Source organism: Nicotiana tabacum, chromosome 7, assembly GCF_000715075.1.
Source record: "Nicotiana tabacum cultivar K326 chromosome 7, ASM71507v2, whole genome shotgun sequence".
Classification (NCBI taxonomy): Eukaryota; Viridiplantae; Streptophyta; class Magnoliopsida; order Solanales; family Solanaceae; genus Nicotiana; species Nicotiana tabacum.
Window position 1 is genome coordinate 92,968,043 of NC_134086.1, and position 23,552 is coordinate 92,991,594.

At 36.8% G+C, this 23,552-nt stretch overlaps 2 protein-coding genes across 2 annotated transcripts; one reads left to right on the forward strand and one right to left on the reverse strand.

The window, feature by feature from the left end:
- Nucleotides 1-4,883: 4,883 nt before the first annotated feature.
- Nucleotides 4,884-8,410, forward strand: LOC107811740 (phosphatidylinositol N-acetylglucosaminyltransferase subunit P). The gene is made up of 5 exons (XM_016636733.2): nucleotides 4,884-5,021; nucleotides 5,963-6,215; nucleotides 6,699-6,771; nucleotides 7,329-7,447; nucleotides 7,606-8,410. Exons 2-5 carry the CDS (start codon nucleotides 6,011-6,013, stop codon nucleotides 7,725-7,727), a joined length of 519 nt encoding a protein of 172 aa, XP_016492219.1. The 5' UTR covers nucleotides 4,884-5,021; nucleotides 5,963-6,010; the 3' UTR covers nucleotides 7,728-8,410.
- A 446-nt stretch (nucleotides 8,411-8,856) lies between these two features.
- Nucleotides 8,857-14,658, reverse strand: LOC107811739 (phragmoplastin DRP1E). The gene is made up of 15 exons (XM_016636732.2): nucleotides 14,316-14,658; nucleotides 13,712-13,775; nucleotides 13,474-13,581; nucleotides 12,921-13,022; nucleotides 12,533-12,583; nucleotides 12,386-12,447; nucleotides 12,205-12,295; nucleotides 12,018-12,082; nucleotides 11,643-11,837; nucleotides 11,441-11,560; nucleotides 11,286-11,356; nucleotides 10,336-10,561; nucleotides 10,190-10,240; nucleotides 9,706-10,083; nucleotides 8,857-9,239 (listed from the first exon to the last, which is right to left on the reverse strand). Exons 1-15 carry the CDS (start codon nucleotides 14,445-14,447, stop codon nucleotides 9,111-9,113), a joined length of 1,845 nt encoding a protein of 614 aa, XP_016492218.1. The 5' UTR covers nucleotides 14,448-14,658; the 3' UTR covers nucleotides 8,857-9,110.
- Between the last annotated feature and the right edge of the window lie 8,894 nt (nucleotides 14,659-23,552).

Sequence of the window (23,552 nt, forward strand, 5' to 3'; positions counted from 1 at the left end):
CCTTCCCTTGTCATTCTGCCACTTGTTGAATGAATACATGACTTACCTTAGTGCCCACATATATTGGAATTTTGTGCAACTCATATGATCACGTATATTACTTTTGATTTTACTTCCCGTTCATTGGTTACGATAGGTGCCACTTTCTTATAGAGTGCATACAATGTTGTAGTGAGATTGTTGTTCCAAGATCATTTCTTCTTTAAGAAACTATACTTATGTTGAAGCCTTCGTCCTTATTTCCTCAACTAGTCTTCGTTGTATCACTTAGGGGAGACCCTCTGACTCTTATAAAGTTGTGAGCTTATTACATCATATACCCGACGGAATTTTCGATGTGCTTACTAGCCTATAAATATCCTTAGTTACATACCTTCGTCCCTTGTTCTTATAGGGTTACTTCTGAACTCAAATTTTTTTTGTCTCCCCCATGGCACTCTCTTTTATTTCCATAACACTTTTACGAAAACTATAACTACCTCAACTCTTATCTGAATATTTCTCAAGGATTACGATGTCGTATATGCGAGATTGAATTCCCTATGTTGGGGTTCACTAGTTTTATCTTGCACGATCTGTTGATTTATTTGTATCCTCTTGTCTAGCCATAACTAGGCTCTTCCTGAATCAACTATTAACTATTCGTTGGTCCATTCTCATATCTATATTCCGTGTAATCTCGCTAGGGCTGCTTCCTTTGTCTTAACTTACCTCTTGCACTGCTCCTAATGTATCAAGTGCCTATTCACACTTATTTATCAATAACATCCTGGTCGGGAACCCTTACTGTCTTTCCTCGGCATCGTGCTTACATAGTGTTCTGGAGTCGTCGTATATATGTATGATCTGAACAAATTCAATCTCACTTCTTTCACCTTTTTACTGCATTCTTCCTTTACTATTCCGTAGTTACCTAAACCACTTAACTCCAACTTAATACCATATCACCCCATCTTCCCCTATTTAGGGGAGTACCAACATTTAATTCTATGAAGATTCACCTACAAATATTTTACCTCTTCATCTTCGGCGTCTTTTCATGTCTTCACTAACTCTTAGTCACTTTGCGATAGCCCTTCTCTACCAGGTATAACTAAATTTCTCTGAATGACCTTTGAAGGTTATTCTTCTATTGTCCATTCTATTTTTGCCGGAAGACATTCTCACGATGCCAACTATTATCGAATCTTTCAGTCCCTAAATCATGTTCGATTTATCTTGTTTACTAGCCTATGCTAATTTCTATCACTCCAAGGGTCTAACTTAGCTTTCTAGTAATCATGTTGGAGTCACCAACTCATTTCTCGAAATTAGGATATGACTTTATGGCATATACTCTTTTATAGTCTCAAATCCTGTCATCTCTTATATTTTCCTTCACTTGACCATAGACTCTATCATCCTACCATATTTTGATTTACCATTAACACCTATTTATATCATACCTTACTCATAATGTTTCATTTACTCTCTTCTTATTCTCCTACTAATAATTCTGTCTATCGCATTATTCTGAAAACTTCAACAAAACATTGTTTCACCTTTAGCTCCCCTGGCTCTATCCACCATTTCGGGTTACTCTAACCCAAGCTGGATCCTGATATCTCATCCTTCTCTTAAACTATATATGTTAGTTCACATAGGGCATAACTGAGATGGGTGTGGGCAATTGTACATACCTCTATTTCCATTGATGGTAACTTAGAATCCTTTTATTTCTCTGCCTGACGTGGAAATTCGGATAATCTTCATTAACTAGGTACCTCGTACCCTTCTTCACCTTGATTCTGTCACCTGTTGAAACTTATACTTTTACCTTCTGATACTCCCATTGCCTGTTATTCGCGGGGTATGTTAGATATTCCTGTCTTATGGTAATAGGAAAATTCACGTATCTGGTATGCATGATCTAATAGGGTCTCAAACAGGTTCATGCCGTTAAGAATTCTCTCTCTACTAACTATGAACTCTAGAGGGGTAACCCTACACCCAGGCCGATGAGGCCATATTCTGAATCATCTAAAAATATCGTCTCTCTTATTGAGGGGTAAACATACCCAAAAGCTCTCATTTATATATGTGCAGGCTGATGAGGTTGCCATGAACATCTACTAATATATAAAATCAATAGGACTCATCTACAAGCCTCTAGAGATAACTGAACTATATCATGGTCGGGACAGGGCCTCGACCTACCCATCAAACTTGTATATATAAAATGGACTCCAAGGTCTGGACCTGGTAACTCCGTGGAAGTGGAGCTTACCAAATAAGCTGTTGTTTGACTCTGTCTACTGGGAAGGTCTATCCAGCTGTCTATCAGAACCTGCAGGCATGAAATGTAGGATCCCCGGCAAAAGGGATGTCAGTAAGAAATAATGTAACGAGTATGTAAGGCAATAGAATAACTGAAAGTTGAAACTGAATTGATGATATAATAACTAAATGTAATTGGGAGTCAAAGATAATCTGAAGATATGCTTACCTGGTGATATTGACTCAACTCTCTTCATATAGTATGTAAAATAGATGTCCGGCCTTATAAGGCTCGGTATGTGTAACTGCTCAAGTGTAGTAGGCTCGCTCATAAGCACTCGGCCATTCTGGGCTCACTCATAGGTGTTTGGCCACAGTGGGCTCGGTATATAACTTACCATATGAGCAGAGGTTGCCCAATAGGGGCCTGCCTATCAATTATAGCTCGATGATGGTAAAAATATTGTAGTACTATCCAATAGAGGCCTGCCCACTGATTATAGCTCGATGGTGGTGAAAATACTATAATACTGTATATATATATAGACTCTCTGCTCTCTTGGCTGAAAGAAGACAATAATAAACTAAATATAAAGGCCCGATAAGGGAGAATACTATAACTTATAATATTAGGATAATGTACATAAGTCACGAATACGAACATCTCTTTATGTCTCGTTATCAAACACATGTAGTTACTGGATCATGCCAAATGAAGGAAAGGTTTAGCCTTAACATACCTTATCACAATCTTTCCAATAACCAAGTTGAACTCGCCTCTTTGCACCTTAATCTACAACAACGATAATAATAATATCATTAAGTTACAAAAGATACAACTATCGCACAACGAACGACAAGCTTATTTTGTATAAAAATGGGCAGCATCTCCCTTATAATCCTTACTTTCTCCAAATTAAAGATAACACGAACAACAAAATTACACAACAATATCAACATATATACATTATTTTCCAACCTTATATATACCACAAAATACTACAAAACAGCCCAACACACCCCAATCTCTTCACACACAAAACGACCACCGTAGTAGTGTCAAACAATCTGTATATGCTACGACGAACGGCCCACCCTCCACCCTGTATTTATGTGGTGTTTCTACACACCCTTCCTCCTCCAAATATCTAGAAAACAATATTTCAATATGCAATCCAACAGCAATCCACAAAACAGTCCGCTACAAGTGAATAACTCGAACTCACGGCTTCCAATCACCGTCCCGTGAGTTCTTAAAATTACAGAACGACTTTCCATAAATCTCCAGCAAAACAATGAATGAAATAGAGCGGTAAACATACCTTATTTTTTGAATAACTCATCTCATATCTTGGTTTTTCAAACTCTAGGTTTTACCTACAACTAGAACTTGAAAAGGAGAGAAAATCAATTAGGGTTTGTAGGCAATTATTGGGAAGATGTTTGCAGGGATTTAGTTCTGGGTATTGTGTTATGTAATTGAGTGTTATATTGTAGGAGATAAACTCTTAAATGGGCTCTTTGATCGACCCTAAATAGCCTCTTTTTGGACTCTCATTTAAGCAAGTAGGTGACACACCTACTTGTCACCTAGTAGTCTGCGCAGTCTCGCGGAACGCACATATCTCTGTACTCTGATGTCGTATTGACAAACGGTTTAATGCGTTAGAAAATAGACTCATACATCTTCAATTTGGTAGATAGATTATCCCCTAATTCCAAGTATATTGGGAGAAAACCGCATCTTCATTTGACCTAATTTTTAGTACATTTATGAATGTAACTTGTGATGATCTTTGCCAACTTTTGTTCCACAACTTGCTTGACTTAAAAACATAACACACGACTATCATACGACTAAAATAACTCATAATATAACCCCCTTATCTTGTTGAGCACCCTAGTCTCATCATAAAAAGTACACGTTATAACATTTCCAACTTGTCAATATTCGACGAAACTTATTTTCTTCAATTTGTTTAGCTTCCTAGCCTTTCAACCCTCTTGATACTTGTTATCCATGATCTTAAAGATTTGTAATCTCCAAGGTAACATGATTAACTTACTTTATGTACTCTTAGGGATGATCTCATTTCTGAGCTTACATCAATTAACTTAGGAATACTCTTTCGTACGAAGATATGGGGTGTAACATATTTTATATAATTAAAATTATTTATGAACATCATATAAATAAGAAGGGAATGGAAGAGGAATTACACTTATATTTTTTTCTCTATATAATGATTGTTAACTTTAGGGGCGGAGCTAGCCCTTTTTGGATACGGGTTCGGTTGTCCAAATTATGTATTTATTTTTAAAAAAAGCATTAAATTACGTATAAATTGTTAATTTAGAATCCAATTACTTAAAAAAAATTAGAATGTTAAACCCATAAGTTTCAAATTATGGCACTTACTCTGGTTAACTTATATGCCCTGTTAAAAGAGTATTAATCGAGAACTTAGTCATTCCTATGCTCTTATTTAGATTTTTTTGGCTTTATATTTTTTTCGCAGTAGTTTTCCTGATACATTTTCCTATGCATGTTCTTTTATAAAAAATTTATTTTTGCTATTATAAAAATTTATTGTGTTGAGAAATTAATGAGGAAAAAAACAAAATGGTTCCAATTGTTTTAACAGAATGAATGAAGATAAAACAGAGATTTACATGCCGGAGAAGTCACAACTCAAAACTTCCTTTATCCTTTCCAATTGCAGAACTGAGATGTCTCCAAATTGGGTAGCAGCTGAAGGAACTCGGTGAGCAGTTTTTCTCTTGTGGATTTAATTCAGAAATATGTCTATATAATTGCATTTTTGGGGTACTATTATAATTTTTGGAATTGCGTTTATCGAATCTAAAATGAAACTCAAATATTATGTTTGTTACGTTCTTGTTGTGAGTCCCATTTTTTATCTAAGATTTATTTATACCCGAGATCAAGCTGAAATATATATTAAAAAAGAGTTGGGGTACTTCTGAATTTGGAATTAGGACTTGAAAAATTCCCCAATTTTCTCGCCACTGAGAAAGGACTTTCTCAGGTATTTGATTTTCTGCATTCTCAAATTGTTTTCATTTTCTTTCAGAGTATATACTAGAAAATTAGCTGAGCAAAGTTAGTTCTGGGATAGAGACGTTTTATTGTTGTTGTCTTTTCACCGCATTTTAGCATTCTGTAATAAGAACACAAGCACCTAATTGATTAGAGTTTACAGCAGACTAAATTTTTCCAGGAATTAGCCACGTCCTATTTTTCTATTTTTCTTTTGTACTTTGAACAGTTAATAGTAAAAACTGACAACAAATTCGTTCTTTTAGTTATTCAATCATGAAATGCTTCGTTTGGCCATCGATTTCAAATCAACTTGAAATAAGGAATTTTAAAGTTGAAAAAACTTGTTTGAGGAGTATTTCGAGTGAAATAATGGTTTCACTCACGATACTTCAACTTTTTCCGAGTGAAATTCATGTCACACCTGTTTGGGACGTCTTTTCTTCCCCTTTCAGATGGAGCTGAAATATAAGGACGAAAACGCCTGCTAGTCGCCTTTAGTTCCATAATTTCTATGCAACTAATGATCCTCATGGTTGTTATGCTTTTGCTTGCTGGGTGTTTTGTGGAAATTGTTAATGCTGCTTGCAGATTTTTTTAGTACTAATATATATGCTCTGGGTGTTTTGGGAATCTTTTGGGCAGTTTTAATTCTTATTCAGAGTGACGCTTTGGCCCTTGTGTGATCTTGGGATGCCGGAAGATAAAGGTTGGGAAGATCCTCGTTCCGTTAATAGCCCTAGGAGGATCTTAAGTTTCTCCAAAAATAGGACGACCACTGTATTCTTTCCAGATTCAGATGACAGAGGTTCAGGATTTGGTGTTTCTGGAGATCAAGGACCCAAGACTTCTGAAGTTTATGGATTTGTTGGCTCCATTACTACTGTTGTTGCTACAGGTCTATTCTTTTAGTTTCTTACTTGGAATATATCCATTTATTTGAATATTTGCTTTTGCCTTTGATTTCATGGTCTGGCAATACAGTTGAATCTTTAGTGGTGTAATGTTATCGTTATGCATTCATCTTCTTTGGGAATGTTCTTCATGGCATGAAAGTTACTTGTGAGCCTTCCCTTTTGGTTCCACTGCTTTGCCTTTGTGGCAACTGCTTGTGCAGCACTACCAGTATCTGGATAAAGGGTCGAATTGCGAACTCATTTTTCTTGGGAGTCAATGTTAGACTGGATATATTACTCTGCAAACGTTGAAAACAGTTGATATTTCTACAATCTGTTGTCTGTCGTAAAGCATTGAGCTCTCGTCTTTTGTATGTATGTCTGCTTTGCTTTAACCTAATTTCACTTATATTCCAGTGGTTGCAACAATAATTTGATTTCACGCATAGGGAAGTCTGATCTGTCTCTATTATTTTTGTGGACAGTTCTTTTCCTGGTGTGGGCATATCTTCCAGAAAATTGGTTGCATTCTTTGGGTATTGTTTACTATCCGAGCAGGTAAACAAAATGTAGTTGCAGTTAACTAGATTGAGCCTAGCTTCATTGGTCTGTTTGACTCCTGAACCAGAAGCTGGCTAGTTTTATTCCAATTAACTGGGTTGTGCTTAGCTTCATGACTGCAACTGGCTTTTGTTTCCAAGAAGTGTTGAAACATTTTCTCGGAGACTTTTAAAATCTTTTCGACCTTTTTTTCCCAAGCAGACACCATTAGAGAAAATGTTTCTCGGTTTGTGCAAAAAGGAAAAAAAAACTATGAATCATTAATGGAGTTCGGTTGAAAAAGAATCTGAAAAAGAAATTCACCTATTTTTTAAACAAATGCAAAACAAAATGTATGAAATTTTGATATATAAACTCCTTACCTGCATGCATTTCAGATATTGAGATATACTGCTCCCACATTTTAGAAGTGTACAACTGCATGAAAGGGACTTAAAGCATTTGCAGAGTGTCTGAGGAAAATAATTTGCTTGGTTAAGACTTAAGAGCTTAGCTGGTTACTAATTGTCATAAGATGTATGTAACTTCCTGTTAAATTGATGTTCGTTTTTCAGGTACTGGGCATTGGCTGTGCCAGCTTATGCGATGATGACTATAATACTAGCTGTAGGATTTTACATTGGTCTCAACTTCTTGGCTACCCCTCCTCCAACTTCTTTCAGCATGATATATGGTAATTGTAAGCTGACTTTCTCATTATGGCAGTGGAAAGGATCTTCTTTGAGTTTCTGTCTTGCACATGCGTAACAAAATTTTAGCATTGTCTGTTGAGAACATGTGATGCAATGGTGGGATCTAGCTATTGATGTTTGCATTTGGTCTGTTCTACAGATGAATTCACGAGAGAACCATTGAGCAATGGCCCTTCAATAGACGACAATGAGCAACCTATAGAGCCTATATCTGATATTCGGATTGATCAAATTAATAACCTCATGTTCAATCCAAAATGACAAAGGATTTGTGCAGTTATTTTGCTTGGGTAGATTATATTAGTTTCATTTCCTTCATGTATCAGTGAATATCTTTGAATCCACCCAATTCAGGTACTTAGATATTAAATGTAATTTGGATGTGGCATGTCACTAGCAGATATGAGTTTGATTCTGGTGAAGCTGTTACAGAATGCATCAACGACACCTCTTCAGTGACAACCTGCTCGTTCAGGGATTTTTTTCTTAGCTTCAGCCCATGGCATTGATACTCACAGGGTAGTAACTATGTGATTGTTTGGGTGAAAATTGGAGGTTTGAAGTTAAACATGGTTTCCTTGTTATGTAGGAAGTTGAAGAGGATACTCATAGTGGCTCCTGTCATGGCACTCTGATTGTAAGCCTTTCTGACATCATGTATTGAGACTTAGAGGTACTCATTTGCTTTCCTCCGGATAATTCGTGAAAGTAGATATACATGAAAGCAACAGTAGATACTTCTTTTTCTCTCTGGATAAGGTGGACAGCAAGAGTAGATACTACTAATAGATCAATTGACTAGCCCCCTCCCAACCCCCTGTGTCTTTTAGACAAAAGGTGCTGTGAGTTAGTTTCATGTGCCTATTTTTATCAGTGGCATGAGTTCAGTCAAAAGATGGAAAATAGTCTTTAATTTGTATGCTGAGTTGCGCATTCATTTTGGTTCTCTTTTATGTTTGCTCATACTGTATAGTGGAAGAGCTGAGGATCTTGCAACTTGATTTGGGAACATCAAGGAAACTATAAATAAAGAATACTAGAATCTGAAAAGGAATGGTAAGTGATTGAGCCAACCAGTGACAGAAAAGCACCAGCTAAATTTTCGTTTCTTCCACTCCGAAAATGATCCTTCTCTGCGCATATAGTACACATATTTGTTCTTCATTTTTCCCCTTCAACTTTTATCCCAATCTTATTGCCTCAATAAGTTAAACCGTGTAATTCTTTAAGGGGCCAAACTGTTAGTTGAGATCAATTCTCCTCCGATTGTTTTGGTTTATGCCTAATTTTCTTTTCTTGTTCGTTTTAGAAAGATGTTTACCGTGTAAAAATCAAGTCTTAAGAGTAATAAAATCGAGTCTCGGTCTACTTTTACATCATTTAAGAACTATTTTTAATCTGTTGAAATTCCCTGATAGTTATAAATTACTCAAAGCCCACATGTATAAATTCAAGTACAAAACTGAGCAGAATGGCAAATGAATATGTCGTATTACAAAAATATGGTAATAGTAAAGCAACAATCCAAGCCAAATAATGTGAAAATTCTACAACAATTAAAGAATTTTAGGCTGATCAAGTAGCAACATTGATTCACCCAAGTCGTGAATTTGTGCTATCATTAGAAGGTCTCACACAATTATCTCATCGTACCCATGCTACAGAATCAATCTCATCTCTTGCTTTCTTGTATAGTTCGAGCCTCTTAGCACACTGCATTCTTCTCTCCATCAATGCAGGGTCTTCATCTAACAGTTCTGCAAGTGCCTTGCCCTGAGATAAATTTTCACAGAACTGTCAGCACTTGTATCTAGATACACTAAATTCTATCTTATTCTAATGCTCGTAGAATATTGGTTAAGGAAAATGTTCCTCCGATTATCAATTCGCTCGCTTGTTATTACACTAACAAGAACCAGTGCCTATATGACAAGATTTCGATGATGCAGTCTTTCTTTGAAGAGTAACCAATATTTCCAAAACAACTTAACCGACGTACAACTCAAACCTCAGCAGATTTGTATTCTAAGCTATAATATTCAACACCTCCTTAAAACTCAGTTATGTGGTAGAGATTATATGTCGAATCAAAATAACAGTAGTTTCATTGTGTGTGTGTGTGTGTGGGGGGGGGGGGGGGGGGCTTGAATCAGATTTATGAGTCTTTGATCTTGGAATGAACAAAAGATTGTCTTAAAATTAAATAAACACGAATATACAAGGGACGCTGAGCAAGTACCTCTTTCTTCCCAATCTGAGTGTAGAAGTAATTTAACAAAGATTGTTTGGCCTCCTTAACTTGACAATAAACCACTGCTTTGGGGATTGTGTTCCTCAATGTATCCGACACCATATTCACATAAGATGATACATTTGAACCAATCCGCCGAAAGTGATATTCTCCATATCGGTCTACGGCAGCAGTAGCTTCTGGCTTTCCCCCTTTCTGGTTTTCCATCTCCTGAGGTAGTTTTCTGAAGAAATCCACTGTCAAGTAAGATGATTCCATGTCCACTAGTCTTACTACCGTCTTTCTACCTTCATCCCGAAATTTTTCTAAGGCTTCATTAGAAGCTGCAGCTATTGTAGATTGCAAACTGGGAAACCGCTTCAACTCCTGCTCCACCAATATACATTTAGAAATAATAGGAAAAGGGAGAAAGTGGTTGCGAGAGGGCAGGTAGAAAAAGTAGAATTCAATCCAGCTGCCTGGTCACCATTACCTGACATTCTCCAATAGATTTCCTCACTAGTTCCTTCAACACAAAGTGAACCTGATATGTAGTTTCGAGGGTTAGTTGCATATAAACTTAATGTCGATAAGAAGCATTAACTACTTGGCCCTGATAAATTTTTAACAATTACTTACAGCATCAACAGAGGCTTCAGCTGGGCCTCTAAAATAATTTAAGGCCCCTTCAATTAGCCGTCTATAACCTTGTTCAGGTGCTATCAAGTGAGGCTGGTAACCATCTGCCTCTGAAACAACTTTCCTCACATTTTGCACAGAAAGATATCGGTCAAACGGGAGTTTTCTCAAAGCAGCAGGTAGTTGGTTGTCAAAAACTCCATAAATTCGATCACCACCAGGTCGACTGATCGACAAAAAGAGATTAATACATGTCAGATTGTGCAAACCAAGCAATAAGCTGGAAGTTCATCTTGAATCAGTACAAGCAAGTTTATCCTTTACAGACAAGATAGACGAGTGTGACGTGTATACTGGGATATGTTGCCAATTTATTTAAGCTCCTTGTGTTTTATGGGTACTATACTATAGATCCTTTTAATTTTTTAAGTTCTCATGAGTAAAATTTATTTAAATTCCTTGTGTTTTATGGGTACTATGTCATATTTGGTGGTCCTTTTTCACCCTTTGCCGAAACCCTATTTCAACTCTAGTCCATCCCCATCCCTCTCCCCCTCAAAAAAAAGGGTATATAAAGCCATGAATAAGTTTGACCAATGTCTACAAAAAACCTCAAATAGAGTGAACACATGGTCAAAATGTGTCACCAATTTATATATTCCCCCTTTTGCTTTCTGGTTCTCCACTATGTTCCTTTTGATTTTTTTTAAGCACTACACTAATGAAGTTAGATTATGTGTTACACTTGGTGGTCTCAGTACGCTCTTATCCGAAAGTCCTCTTTCTACTCTACTCATCCCCCGTCCCATGCCCCACCCCCAAAAAAAACAAAAAAGTCCCATCATAGATAACGAGAATTAAGCTGAAAACAATATGAGACTAGCACAGTCTTGGTACTAATTTCCCTAATATTTGGAAATTTAAGGAACACAAAAAAGTAATCCACTTACCCTCCATCTAGATGCTCCTTAAATATCTTATCAAAGGCACGGCAAAGTTCCAAAATGGTATACAGTTGAGCCTGAAATAGACCAGTTCAGTTACTGAGATCAGCAAAATCTCTTAATCAACAGTAGCAACGAGAGATATAGAAGTCAGAGCTTACGCCAGAATCAACAGCAATAGGCCTTCCAAGGTGGTCCATTTCCGATTCAAGCTCATCTATGCTTTTATTGATAAGTGAGGTGATACTTGGTATTCTTGCCTTAATAAATTGTTCCAAGTGCTGAAATGGAAACAATCTGAATATGAACTCTGCTTAACTTATTTAGGAACACCTCCTTACACGAAAATAACTAAATAGATACCTTTGAAAGTAGTTTTGCAAGGTACTCTGAACCCATTTTACTAGCCAGATGCCCATAGTCCGGACTGGTAGCAAAATATTCACGCTCCTTTCTTCTTGCATAGATCATGTCTACATTTTTGTTTATGTCCGCTTGTGAACGATTCACAATACCAACCCAGGGATGTTGCAAACGATAAGCTCTTCCTTCAAGAACCTTAAATTCAAGGAAAAAGAATCAACTACTCGTAGTGCTACCAAATTATAGTATACAAAGTGAAACAAAGACTCAGAGAATGAGATTTGGATATGCTATCCAATTCATGAAGCAATTAATATAGATGGATTAAGCAAAATAAAAAATTCCCAGGTAATATAATAAATAAATAAAACTCACATCTAGAGCATTAGTGCCTTTGTCCATCAAATCTAACTTGGTTAACACTCCAAATGTCCTTTCACCTGCATGATAACGATAATGGCAAAGTCGAGCACTGTACATTTCCCAAAATATGGATACTCTTTGACAAGTACTCAAACTACTGGACTCGAGTCCCCGAAATGTTAATATCAAAAGATTATACCTGTGGGGTCCACTTCTCTTGCAAGTTTTATTGCGTCGGAGGTGGCAATATCCTGATTGGCAGGAGAAACTGCTAAAATAATGCAGTTGGGCTACATGAGAGGAAAGAGTTCAGATGAAGAGATGGATACAAACCGAGCACATGTCAGCAGCATAACAAAGTAAAATTAGTTTCTCGTTACCTTCTCAACATACGTTCGAACCATATTTTCAATGTCTTCAACTATGGTTTCAGACTGCCCGTCTGCAGTAATGAGTATTGTTGCATTGGAGACAGCTTTGATGGACTTAAAAAGAATGCAAATAATGAAAGGATGTATAGAACATACCAACAGCCACTTTTGTTAAACCAGGTAAATCAATCAGTGTTAAGTTGACCACTGCCAAGACAAAACACATAATATGGAGTTAGCACGATAAAGAGAGAATTCTATGCTCTTTAGAGCAGTCACCCACCAAAAGGAACAAGAGAAAAGACCACCCATTCTTGGTATTAGATGAGAACGTTAAGACGAAATACCAAAAGATCAAGTCCATCTTCGATTTAAATTTAGAAAAGCAGACATGTATGTGAAATAACCAACTTCATAAACAAATTTTTTTGATACTTAACTGTGGTCAGAAACTATTAGAAAACATACTGCTGCATGTAGAAAGATTACTTTGGGACCATAAATGAATCATTAAGCACATGAAAAGAAATGGTGGACAGCATACCATTTGGAGAGTATATGCTCAGGTGGATAGGAACAGGAGAAATCTGCTTAGTTTTCCCTGTGATTCGATCAGTTTCATCCGAAATCTCCTTGCGGACAACGGCTGTTAAAAAAGTCATAATGAACACACATATTTTGTCGAATCAGAATCAAATACTAATAGGTAAAACTGCTGATACACGCGCTCGAGGGCACACATACATGTCGCTTCACATGCACACACAAATTAAGAGAGAGAAAGAAGAGCGAAAGAACGAACTAATATAACTAACATTAACTGGTCCGTCTCCATAAACACCAATTCCATTAAGTTACTGAATATGGCTACTCTTCTACGTACAAGTAATCATGTCTCTCATTTACTTCACTTAAAAGCAAAAATGTCTCTTAGTTACTTCAACATCATAGCTGTCATGACTTAGTAAAGAGTAAAGATAATTCAGAATGGGTTTATGGGTTTTGGGAGGGGGTTTGTGTGTGGGCGGGGTGGGGGCGGGGGGAGATTAAACTAATGCCCCAAAAGAATAAGAAACAATGGAGGTTATTCGATATACCGAAATCTGTGAACCGTCTTCTCGGCAGATGACCAAACTCTGCATATTCCTGCTGTCCGTCATCAGTCTTATGAAGCTGCAGCACCAACGGTCTCCTTGTAACAATCCCTGAATAGATACCACAGATAATTATGTAAAATAGAAGTGTACTAGGTCAGAATGGCATGATGAATGACAGAGATAAAAGTATTTTATAAGTAAAACTATGATAAAGATAAAAGTAATCAAAGCAACTCACCTGATCCACGAGGAAGAAAATCTCGGCCTACTATGCTTTCCAACACAGATGACTTTCCAGAACTCTAAGTTAATGCAAGCAAGCAACAAAAACAGTATTAGCCTATAACCATGAATAACAAAGGTAAAATTCAAAATTCCACCTTTTTCATTACTTGAAATCAAATCAGCACACAACCATATTCAAGAGTCGCATTTCCTCTGAATTCACAAAGAAATTAGCTTAAAAGAAAACATTACTCTAAGAACAATCAATTAGCAGAGGCAAAAATAACCAAAATTCCAACTTTTCACAACTTAAAAACCAAAATCAGCACAAACCCATATTCAAGAATCTCATTGCCTCCATATTCAGCAAAAAATAGCACACAAAAACGATTACTTTAAGAACAATCAACAGCAGAGGTAAATAAAAGAATAAATCAAGATTCCACCTTTTTAAAACATAAAATCAAAATCTAAACATAAACCCATATACAAGAGTCTCATTTCCACCTTAACCGACATGGATCTAGTAATTATCAATCTCCCTAAGTTAAATCCAAGTTCCAGTTTAACCCCACCTGGGAAAAATGAAGAAACCGAATAAGGTAAATAGGACCTACCTGACCACCAACAACAGCAACTGAAGGAAGAGCATCCCATAGTGAAGAAAATGCATTATCTCCACCGCCATAGTCACCTAGAGCTGTGCATGCTCTCTGAATCCGATTCACCAATCCGATTAAACTTTCCATAGTTAAAAATTTTCCCTTTAATTTATTTCTCTCTCAACTAATGAAAAATTCTAAACCTCAGATCTATAATTAAGGAACCAAGATTTGGACTTGAAAGTGAAAGGGGAAAGGAGAGAGAAAAGGGGAAAGGAGAGAGAAAAGGGTCTTTGAAATTGGACTTGGTTTCAATTTTATTTCAAAGAAAATATAGGGGTTGGGATATGTTGCGGTAGATGCGCATATGTTTGTCCCATTGATCTATGTATGGCTATTAACTATAGCTAATAGGAGTTGTATGTAATAGGAGTTGTACCTTTCCTTTTTTTACTTTTTAAATATTTTTTGTTCTAACGTCTTGGAAATTTTGAATTTTGAAATTAGCTTGGTGTTGCAACATTGGACCTGCTTGTGGGTCAGCTTGCTGAAAGTGATGCCAAAAAAGGAGCCTTTGGGAAGTAAAGGACAACTGGTTTTGGTTGCACCATTTTTTACCAAAGAAAAATGTTAGTAGTAAAACATTACATAAAGTAAAGGACTTCTCATATTGTCCTATATAGATGTTTGTACATAATGCCTAATGCCCTTAGCTCCCGAAAAATCAGCGGCTTGAGAATGTTTACAACTGTGTGTTTTGTGGAAGAGTATATGGTTCATTTTATTCATTACATATAGACAAATTAATACATTTAGAATAGTTCATTTCAGTGATTACATACCTATATGAAACATTGCAAAACTTCACGAGGAGCATAACACTGCTAGGTGGAAAAAAAAAAGATTAAGAGTTTGTTTGATACGTGGGATAAGATGTGATAAAATGTAAGATTAAATTTATACAATGTTTGGTTGACCGTCAACCAAAAATGTATTTATAAATTTAGTCCTAGACTTAATCTTAGATATTTCATTTTATCTCACCTTATACCATCAAACTTAGAATTATTTTATTCTAGAATTTTAATTTTAGGACTATAATTTTGTGATAATTTAGTTCGCGTACCAAATGACTCCTAAAAAAATTAGTAATTCCATCATGTCTAGACTTTGATGAACCACTAAGAACACGATTTCGAATAAGTTTGGGCGGATCCAATTAACACCCAATTAGAGTAACTTCTTTAATTTGAAAGGTTACTTAAAACCCCAAATCCAATGTTTTCAGGTATCTCAATTTTCCTGTATTGGCAAGACCCAAATAGGATAAAAGACCCTCAAGTATTGATTAAAAATAGTAAAATGCAAGGATGTGATGGGTATTCTGTGGTGCAGAATATTGTGGACGATCACTATTCCATATCTTATATTTTTGGTTATACGTGATTCCAGAAGTATAGAATCAAATTCTTCTCGGACCTTGCCACTGCTCGAAGTTGTCAATTCACATGACTCGAACTCGAAATATTTGATTGGAGGTAAAGGTATTCCAACCACCCTACAATATAATACCCTTTGGTGGTGATTCCTTGAAAATTGCTCATGACAATTACTAACACTAAAACAACAGCAGAGTGATCTCAACTTCAATAACAACAACAACAATAACAAATCCAGTAGTTTTTCACAAGTGAGGTCTGGAAAGGGTAAGATAGACGCAACCTTATCTCTATCCCTGTAAGGGTAGAAAGGTTGTTTCCGATAAATCCTTGGCTATAGAACGACTGAAAAAGAAAAGATAATTGCAACAAGTAGGAATAACAACAATATGAAATAAGATCGAATCCAAGAATGCAGTCAAACTCTGGGTAGTAATAGCCGTCTATGGAGAAAAGATATCATACTAGCACTAATGCTAGCGAACTAAGCAAGACAAAGAGAAACTAATCTTTGACCTCCACACCCTCCTGTCTAGGACCATATCCTCGGCCAGCTTCGGCTGCACCATGTCCCGCCTAATAACCTCTTCCCAAGACTTCTTAGGCCTACCTCTACCCCTCTTGCTACCCACTGAGGTTAACCGCTCGTACCTTCTAACTGGGGCTTCTACACTTCTTCTCTTAACATGCCCGAACTATCTCAACCTCGCCTCCCGCATCTTATCCTCCACAGGGGTCACTCCTACCTTTTCCCGAATAACTTCATTCCTAATCTTATTCAACCGGGTATGCCCACACATCCACCTCAACATCCTCATCTCAGCTACTTTTTAGCTTCTGGGTATGAGAGTTCTTGACCGGACAACATTCTGCTCCATACCACATAGTTGTCTCACTACAACCTTGTAGAACTTATCTTTAAGTCTTAGCGGCACATTCTTATCACACAAGACAACGAAAGCGAGCCTCCACTTCATCTATCCCTCTTCGATACGATGTGTGACATCTTCATCAATCTCCCTATTACCTTGTATTATAGATCCAAGTTATTTGAAACTACCTCTCTTGGGGATGACTTGCGTATCAAGCCTCACCTTCATATCCCTTCTTGGGTACCGTTGCTGAACTTGCACTCCAAGTATTCCGTCTTGGTCCTGCTCAACTTGACACCCTTAGACTCTAGGGTCCGCCTTCAAACCTCCAACCTCTCGTTAACACCACCCTGCGTCTCGTCAATAAAAACTATGTCATCAACAAATAACATATACCATGGCACCTAACCTTGAATGTGTCATGTCAATGTGTCCATCGCCAAGGAAAATAGGAATGGACTAAGAGCTAATCCCTGGTGCAACCCCATCATAACCAAAAAGTGTTCTGAGTCTCTTCCCGCTGCTCTAACCTGAGTCTTAGCTTTATCGTACATGTCCTTAATCACCCTAATATAAGCTACTGGGACCCCTTTAGCCTCCAAGCATCGCTTGAGCACCTCCTCTCTCGTAACTTTGTCATATGCTTTCTCTATGTCAATGAACACCATGTGTAAGTCCTTCTTCATCTTCCTATACCGCTACACCAATCTCCTCACAATATGAATGGCTTCCATAGTCGAACGCCCCGGCATGAAACTGAACTAGTTCTCAAAAATGGACATACTAGTCCTCACCCTCATATCAACCACCCTCTCCCAAACTTTCATAGTATGGGTTAACAACTTAATCCCCCTATAATTATTGCAATTTTGGATATCGCCCTTATTTTTATACAAAGGAATCATCGTACTCCACCTCCATTCATCCGTCATATTTTTGGTCCTAAAAATGATGTTGAACAACCTAGTGAGCCACTCCAAACCTACCCTATCCATATTCTTCCAAAATTCCACAGGTATTTTATCTGGCCCGAAAGCTCTACCCCTATGCATCTTACGCATAGCCCCCTCGACCTCCTCTACTCTTATGCGCCTAGAATACTCGAAATCCCGATGCATATTGGACTGCCCGTCGCCCAGCACATTGTCCTTATCACCCTCTTCGTTCAGGAGTTTATGGAAATATGTCTGCCATCTTCGTCTAATATGAGCCCCTTCTATCAAAACTCTACCTTCCTCATCTTTGATACACTTAACATGATCTAGATCACGGGTCTTCCGCTCTCTCACTTTGATAGCTTGTGCAGCTTCTTGTCCCCGCTTTTGGTCCCAAGCTCTTCATACAAATGCCCAAACGCCATAGTCTTAGCCGCAATAACTGCTAACTTCACCTCCTTCTTAGCCCTCTTATACCCCTCCATGTTCATCCTCTTCGCCTTCTCGTTCATGCTCTCTATAAGCGTCAAGTACGCCGCGTGCTTGGCTTCCACTTTCTCTTGTACCTCCTCACTCCACCACCAGTTACCTTTGTAGCAACCAGAGAAACCCTTCAAGACCCCTAACATTTCTCTCGCAGCTACTCTAATACACTCCGCAGTTGTGGTGTACATACATCTCGCGTCCCTACTGCTCCTCCAGGATCCCATAGCCAACAACTCCCCCTAACTCATGCGCTTTGACCATACACGGCCCTTTTCCTCCTCTTCCTCACGATCTCCAAGTCCATCACCAATAATCTATGCTGAGTCGTGAGATTCTCGCTTGGCATAACCTTGCAATCCACTCCTATCGTACTTCCATAGGAGTAGATAATCAATTTGAGTCTTGGCCGACGAGCTCAGGAATTTAATCAAGTGCTCCTCCTTTTCGGAAAACACGAGTTGGCAATCACCAAATCAAAGGCTTTAGCACAGTCCAACAACAAAGTGCCTCCTCCGTTCCTAGCTCCAAAACCAAAGTCGTCATGTGCGTTGTCATACCCCCTAGATATCGCCCCAATGTGACCACTGAAGTCACCTCCTATGAATAACTTCTCGATGAGCGGAATGCCATGTACGAACCCGTCAAATTCTTCCTAGTAGCGCCTCTTAATCTCCTCATCAAACCTACTTGAGGCGTGCAGCACTAATTACATTTAAAGTAGACCCTCCCACAACCAGCTTAATAGCCATCAGTCTGTCGTTCACCCTCCTAACTTCTACCACTAGCTCCCTAAGATCCCTGTCAACCAAGATACTTACCCCATTCAATAAGTGCTCAATTTATACGGTTGTTGCTACCTACTAGGGTATTAGCTTTTCTTACTTCCTATTAGGAGAAGGGGCAACATAAAAAATGTTGAGTGCTTTTTCAAAAATGATAGGATTCCAATAGATAAATCAATAATTTTCATGACTGTATTTTTAGTGGTGGTATATGTAGGGACGAAGCTAAAGTACGGAGAACGGGTTCGGCCGAACCCAGTAGGTTTGGTTTGAATCTTGATATATATTTATCTTAAAAAATTCATTAAGTATGTATGAATTATTAATTTAGAACCCAATAACTTAAAACGATTAGAATCCTGAACCAATAAGCTTGAAATCCTGACTCTGCCTCTGGGTATATGGGCTACAGGTCCTATTGTTAACCATTGAAATGAAGAAACACATGGAAAGCATTTGAGAAATAAAAGAGGATTCAAATGTAATAATAGGCGGTCGACGACTTTGAGCCTAGAGTCCCTTGCTATGATCACTCAAGAGCATATATGGAAGTCGAGATTATTTGAAATAACATTTGGGTCGCTAACGTCACAACTAAAGTTGCACCACAGTGATTTCACCATATCCTACCTATTTAATTATTTCTTCCAAAGAAAAAATAGTGCTGATTTCATGATATTAGAGGACCACCACTAAGTGGCCAATTCTGGAAAACCTTGCCACTATACCCCAAATACGCATTAAAAAAATCAAATAAAAGATCAGATCGCGAGTATGGTTTGTATAACAGTATAAGTAGAGACTGAACCAAAAAAATCATGCAATCAAAGAGAAATAGTGATTGCATGGTGATTTGTTTACTCGGCATGCAACAATAAACATTTACAGCGAAGCACCTATATAGCTAATTGATAACAGAAGTACTAAGTTTAGCCCACAGTCAAACTCAATAAGCTTATCTACATTAATATGCGTGCATGATTCAGAACAATTTAATTACCTATATATGGGCTCGTTTGGTACAAGGGAATAAGGGATAATTAATTTCTAAATTATTAAATTTTGAGATGAGTTTATCTCATATTTGGTTAGAATAATATCGTGGTATAACTAATACCGAAATTAGTTATTCAGGAATAATAGTTTTCTTTTATTCCTATGAAAGAATGGGATAGCAATCCTGAAATAATTAATCCCGAGATAATTAATCATGTAATAACTTCGTTTCGCAACCAAACAACCCCTAAGTTGTCGAGGTACGCAGTTCTCAACACATTTGAAATACAGTGGTTGAAAAGGTATCTACCATTCCACACATGCACAAAACCCAAATTTTGCTTATTTTCCTCAATTCTCCTACCATCAGCGCAATTTTAAGGGAAAACTAATTCTAAAGGTATAGCGTCTAAGTCCATTTTTTTGACAGCGTTAATGTTTGGACAACAGAATGTCATTAAAGAATTAAACACAATCCATTTAACCGCTTAAACTAAAAAGAACTAATGAAGGTATAATATATGCATAATTTATATATTATATGTGTATAATCAATATATAATTTATTTATATGACTAGAAAAATAAACTATGAACATGACCGTCTAGTTTGAAATTTTCAGAAACCACTATTATTTAGTGACTATTAACTTCTTATAGCGACCATATACTCCCTCTATTTCAATTTAGATGAGGTAGTTTGACTTGGCACGGAGTTTAAGAAAGAAAAAAATACTTTTGAAACTTGTGGTCTTAAAAGCTTAAGGGGTAAAAGCTTTTGGGTCATGATATTAGCGTGGTTATAAAAACTTCTCATTAAGGGTAAAATAGGTAAAATGAAGAGTTTAAAGTTGAATTATTTTCAAATTTAGAAATGTGTCATTTATTTTGGAACAGACTAAAAAGGAAAACACCTCCTCTAATTTGAAATGGAAGGAGTACATAATTACTTCTTATGGCTACTATTTAGTTGTTAGTTGTTACGCGACTGTATTCGATGTATTTACGCTACTGTATTCGTGAATACAGTAGCGAAATTTGCTAAAAAATAGGGGAGTCCAGTTGGGTGACTGTATTTGTTGTATTTCGCACTACTGTATTTAAATTCGCATAAAAAATAGAGGAGCCCAGCTGCTTAATAACGGAAAGAGGATTAATTAGCGTGTAATACTCCTAATTTAACTCACAAAATCAATTCTGCATAAATTTCGTTGCTATGCGACTGTATTCGCGCTACTGTATTCGGGAACACAGTAGCGGAATTCGCCTAAATATTGGGGAGCCCAGTTGTTTAATAACGGAAAGAGGATCAATTAGCGTGTATCACTCCTAATTGAACTCAACAAAATTAATTCTACATAAATTTCACGGATATTGTGTTGTATTCCATGTATTCACGACTGTATTTATATAAATACAGTGAAGTAATCAAAAAATATGGTAAATACCATTCTATTCAATTCGACTGTATATATTGTATTCAATTCACATATATTCATTATTCACTATTATACACTATATTCAATTTACCGTATTCAATTCGATTGTATTCAAACAACAAAAAACCACAAAACACAATGATATTCGTCTGTATTCAAAAACAATATAGACCTTCATAATACATAAATACCGGCAAAAAATAATGAATTTATACAAAAAAATATAATATATTTGAGTATATTTATACAGAATACAATGTATTTATGACTAAAATAGCAAAGAACAGAAGAAAGTTCGCCGGAGATATTATTTTTCAGCCAAGCAAAATACTATATACATTGTATTAAAACTAAAACTGAGACGAACAAAAATTCGGCCCTCAAATCTTCTCCGGCGTGGCCATGGTCAGATTTGTTCGCCTAAAAAGATGAGCCAATAGTGGATGATGACGCTAATGATTCTGACGCCGACAATGACCACAATGACGATGTCGACAATTCAGTTGATTTGATGGAGAAGAGAGAGGATTGAGAATCTTGTTCTATATATATATATATGTATATATAGAGAGAGAACATAATTGATGTATTTTATGCCTCAATAGCAGTTATAAATAAATACTTATTTTGCTATAAAATATAAAAGATAGCTATAAGTAATAACATTTTGAACTTGTTTTGCTTTATAATAAACAGGGTGTAATAGTTTAATATAGGAGGTAAAATTTCCTAAACAATGTCATTTACCTTTGCGAATAGCTCTCTTATGAGTAACAAACAAGCAAGAAATTTTGAATTATCATGCTACAAAAGTCTAATTTTGAGCAATCTATTTCGGATAATGAGGTAAAAATAGCACGGGCTAGCCAGTTTTTGGACTGGTCATTTAAAAATAGCAGTGTTTGCAAAGTCATTGAAAAATAGCCACTATTTTGCTGCAACACGAAAAGTTCCAGCATAATATACTGGATATCGGTGCACCTATGTATGAACTTCCAGCATATTATGCTGGAACTCCAACACGCGAAAAGTTCCAGTATAATATACTGGAGATTGGAGCACATGTGTATGAACTTCCAGCATATTATGCTGGACTGGTATATTATACTAGAACTCCAGTATATTATACTGGGGTAATTTCCGAATTTTGAACAGTGTTTTCGTTCAGATTTGTCTTTACATGAAAAGTGTTTAAATTTCAATTATTTTTTAAATTGTGGCTATTTTTGAATGACCACTTGTAAATCTGGCTATTGTTGAATTTCTGTCCATAATGAGTGTGTATAGGCCTATCAACTCAGATACTCTTCAACATCACATCTCCTCTTTGGGTCGGAGGCTAAGTATTCGGGAGAAATTCAAAAATAGCCAGATTTACTAATGGTCATTCAAAAATAGCCACAATTTCAAAAGTAATCAAAATTTAATAATTTTTCATGTAAAGATAAATCTGAACGAAAACACTGTTCAAAGTCCATAAAATACTCCAGTATAATATATCGGTCCAGCATAATATGCTGGAAGTTCAAACACAGGTGCTCAAATCTCCAATATATTATACTGGAACTTTCGCGTGTTGGAGTTCCAACAGAATATGCTGGAAGTTCATACAAAGGTGCACCGATCTCCAGTATATTATGCTGGAACTTTTTGCGTTGCAGCAAAATAGTGGCTATTTTTCAATGACTTTGCAAATACTGGCTATTTTTGAATGACCAGTCCGAAAACTGGCTAGGCCGTGCTATTTTACTAAGTATTCTGGTACCCCAACAAGATTGAAGAAACTACACAAGCTACCTATTAAAATCAAAGTATTTACCTGTCTTTACCCATTGTTAAACGTATTATAATATATACTTTTCTAACTAAAACTAATAACCAGCCTACCCATCAACAATTTTGTTTGACCATCTGATAATCTTTCCTTCCCATTTGAAAGATCCACAATCATATAAATACCTCCATAAACATCGACGTTGTCAAGAGTACTACATCGTGATAATCTTCGTTTCAATTAGTTATTAGTCCTTATTAGGACTGCTTATCAGGCGGATTATGCGGTTATTTTGTCACGACCCAATCCCCGAACACGGTCGTGATGGCGCCTCTCGTGAAGACAAGGTCAGCCAGAACAAAATGGAACACCTCTTTTGAACAGTTAATTATCATAAACGATAATAACATATAATATAATACTCATAAATTGTAGAATTTAACGATAATAACCGCAAGAACCATCCCGACACATGCCCAATCCAGGGTGCCACAAGTCATGAGCTACTACAGAATCTGCTATAGGTCTAC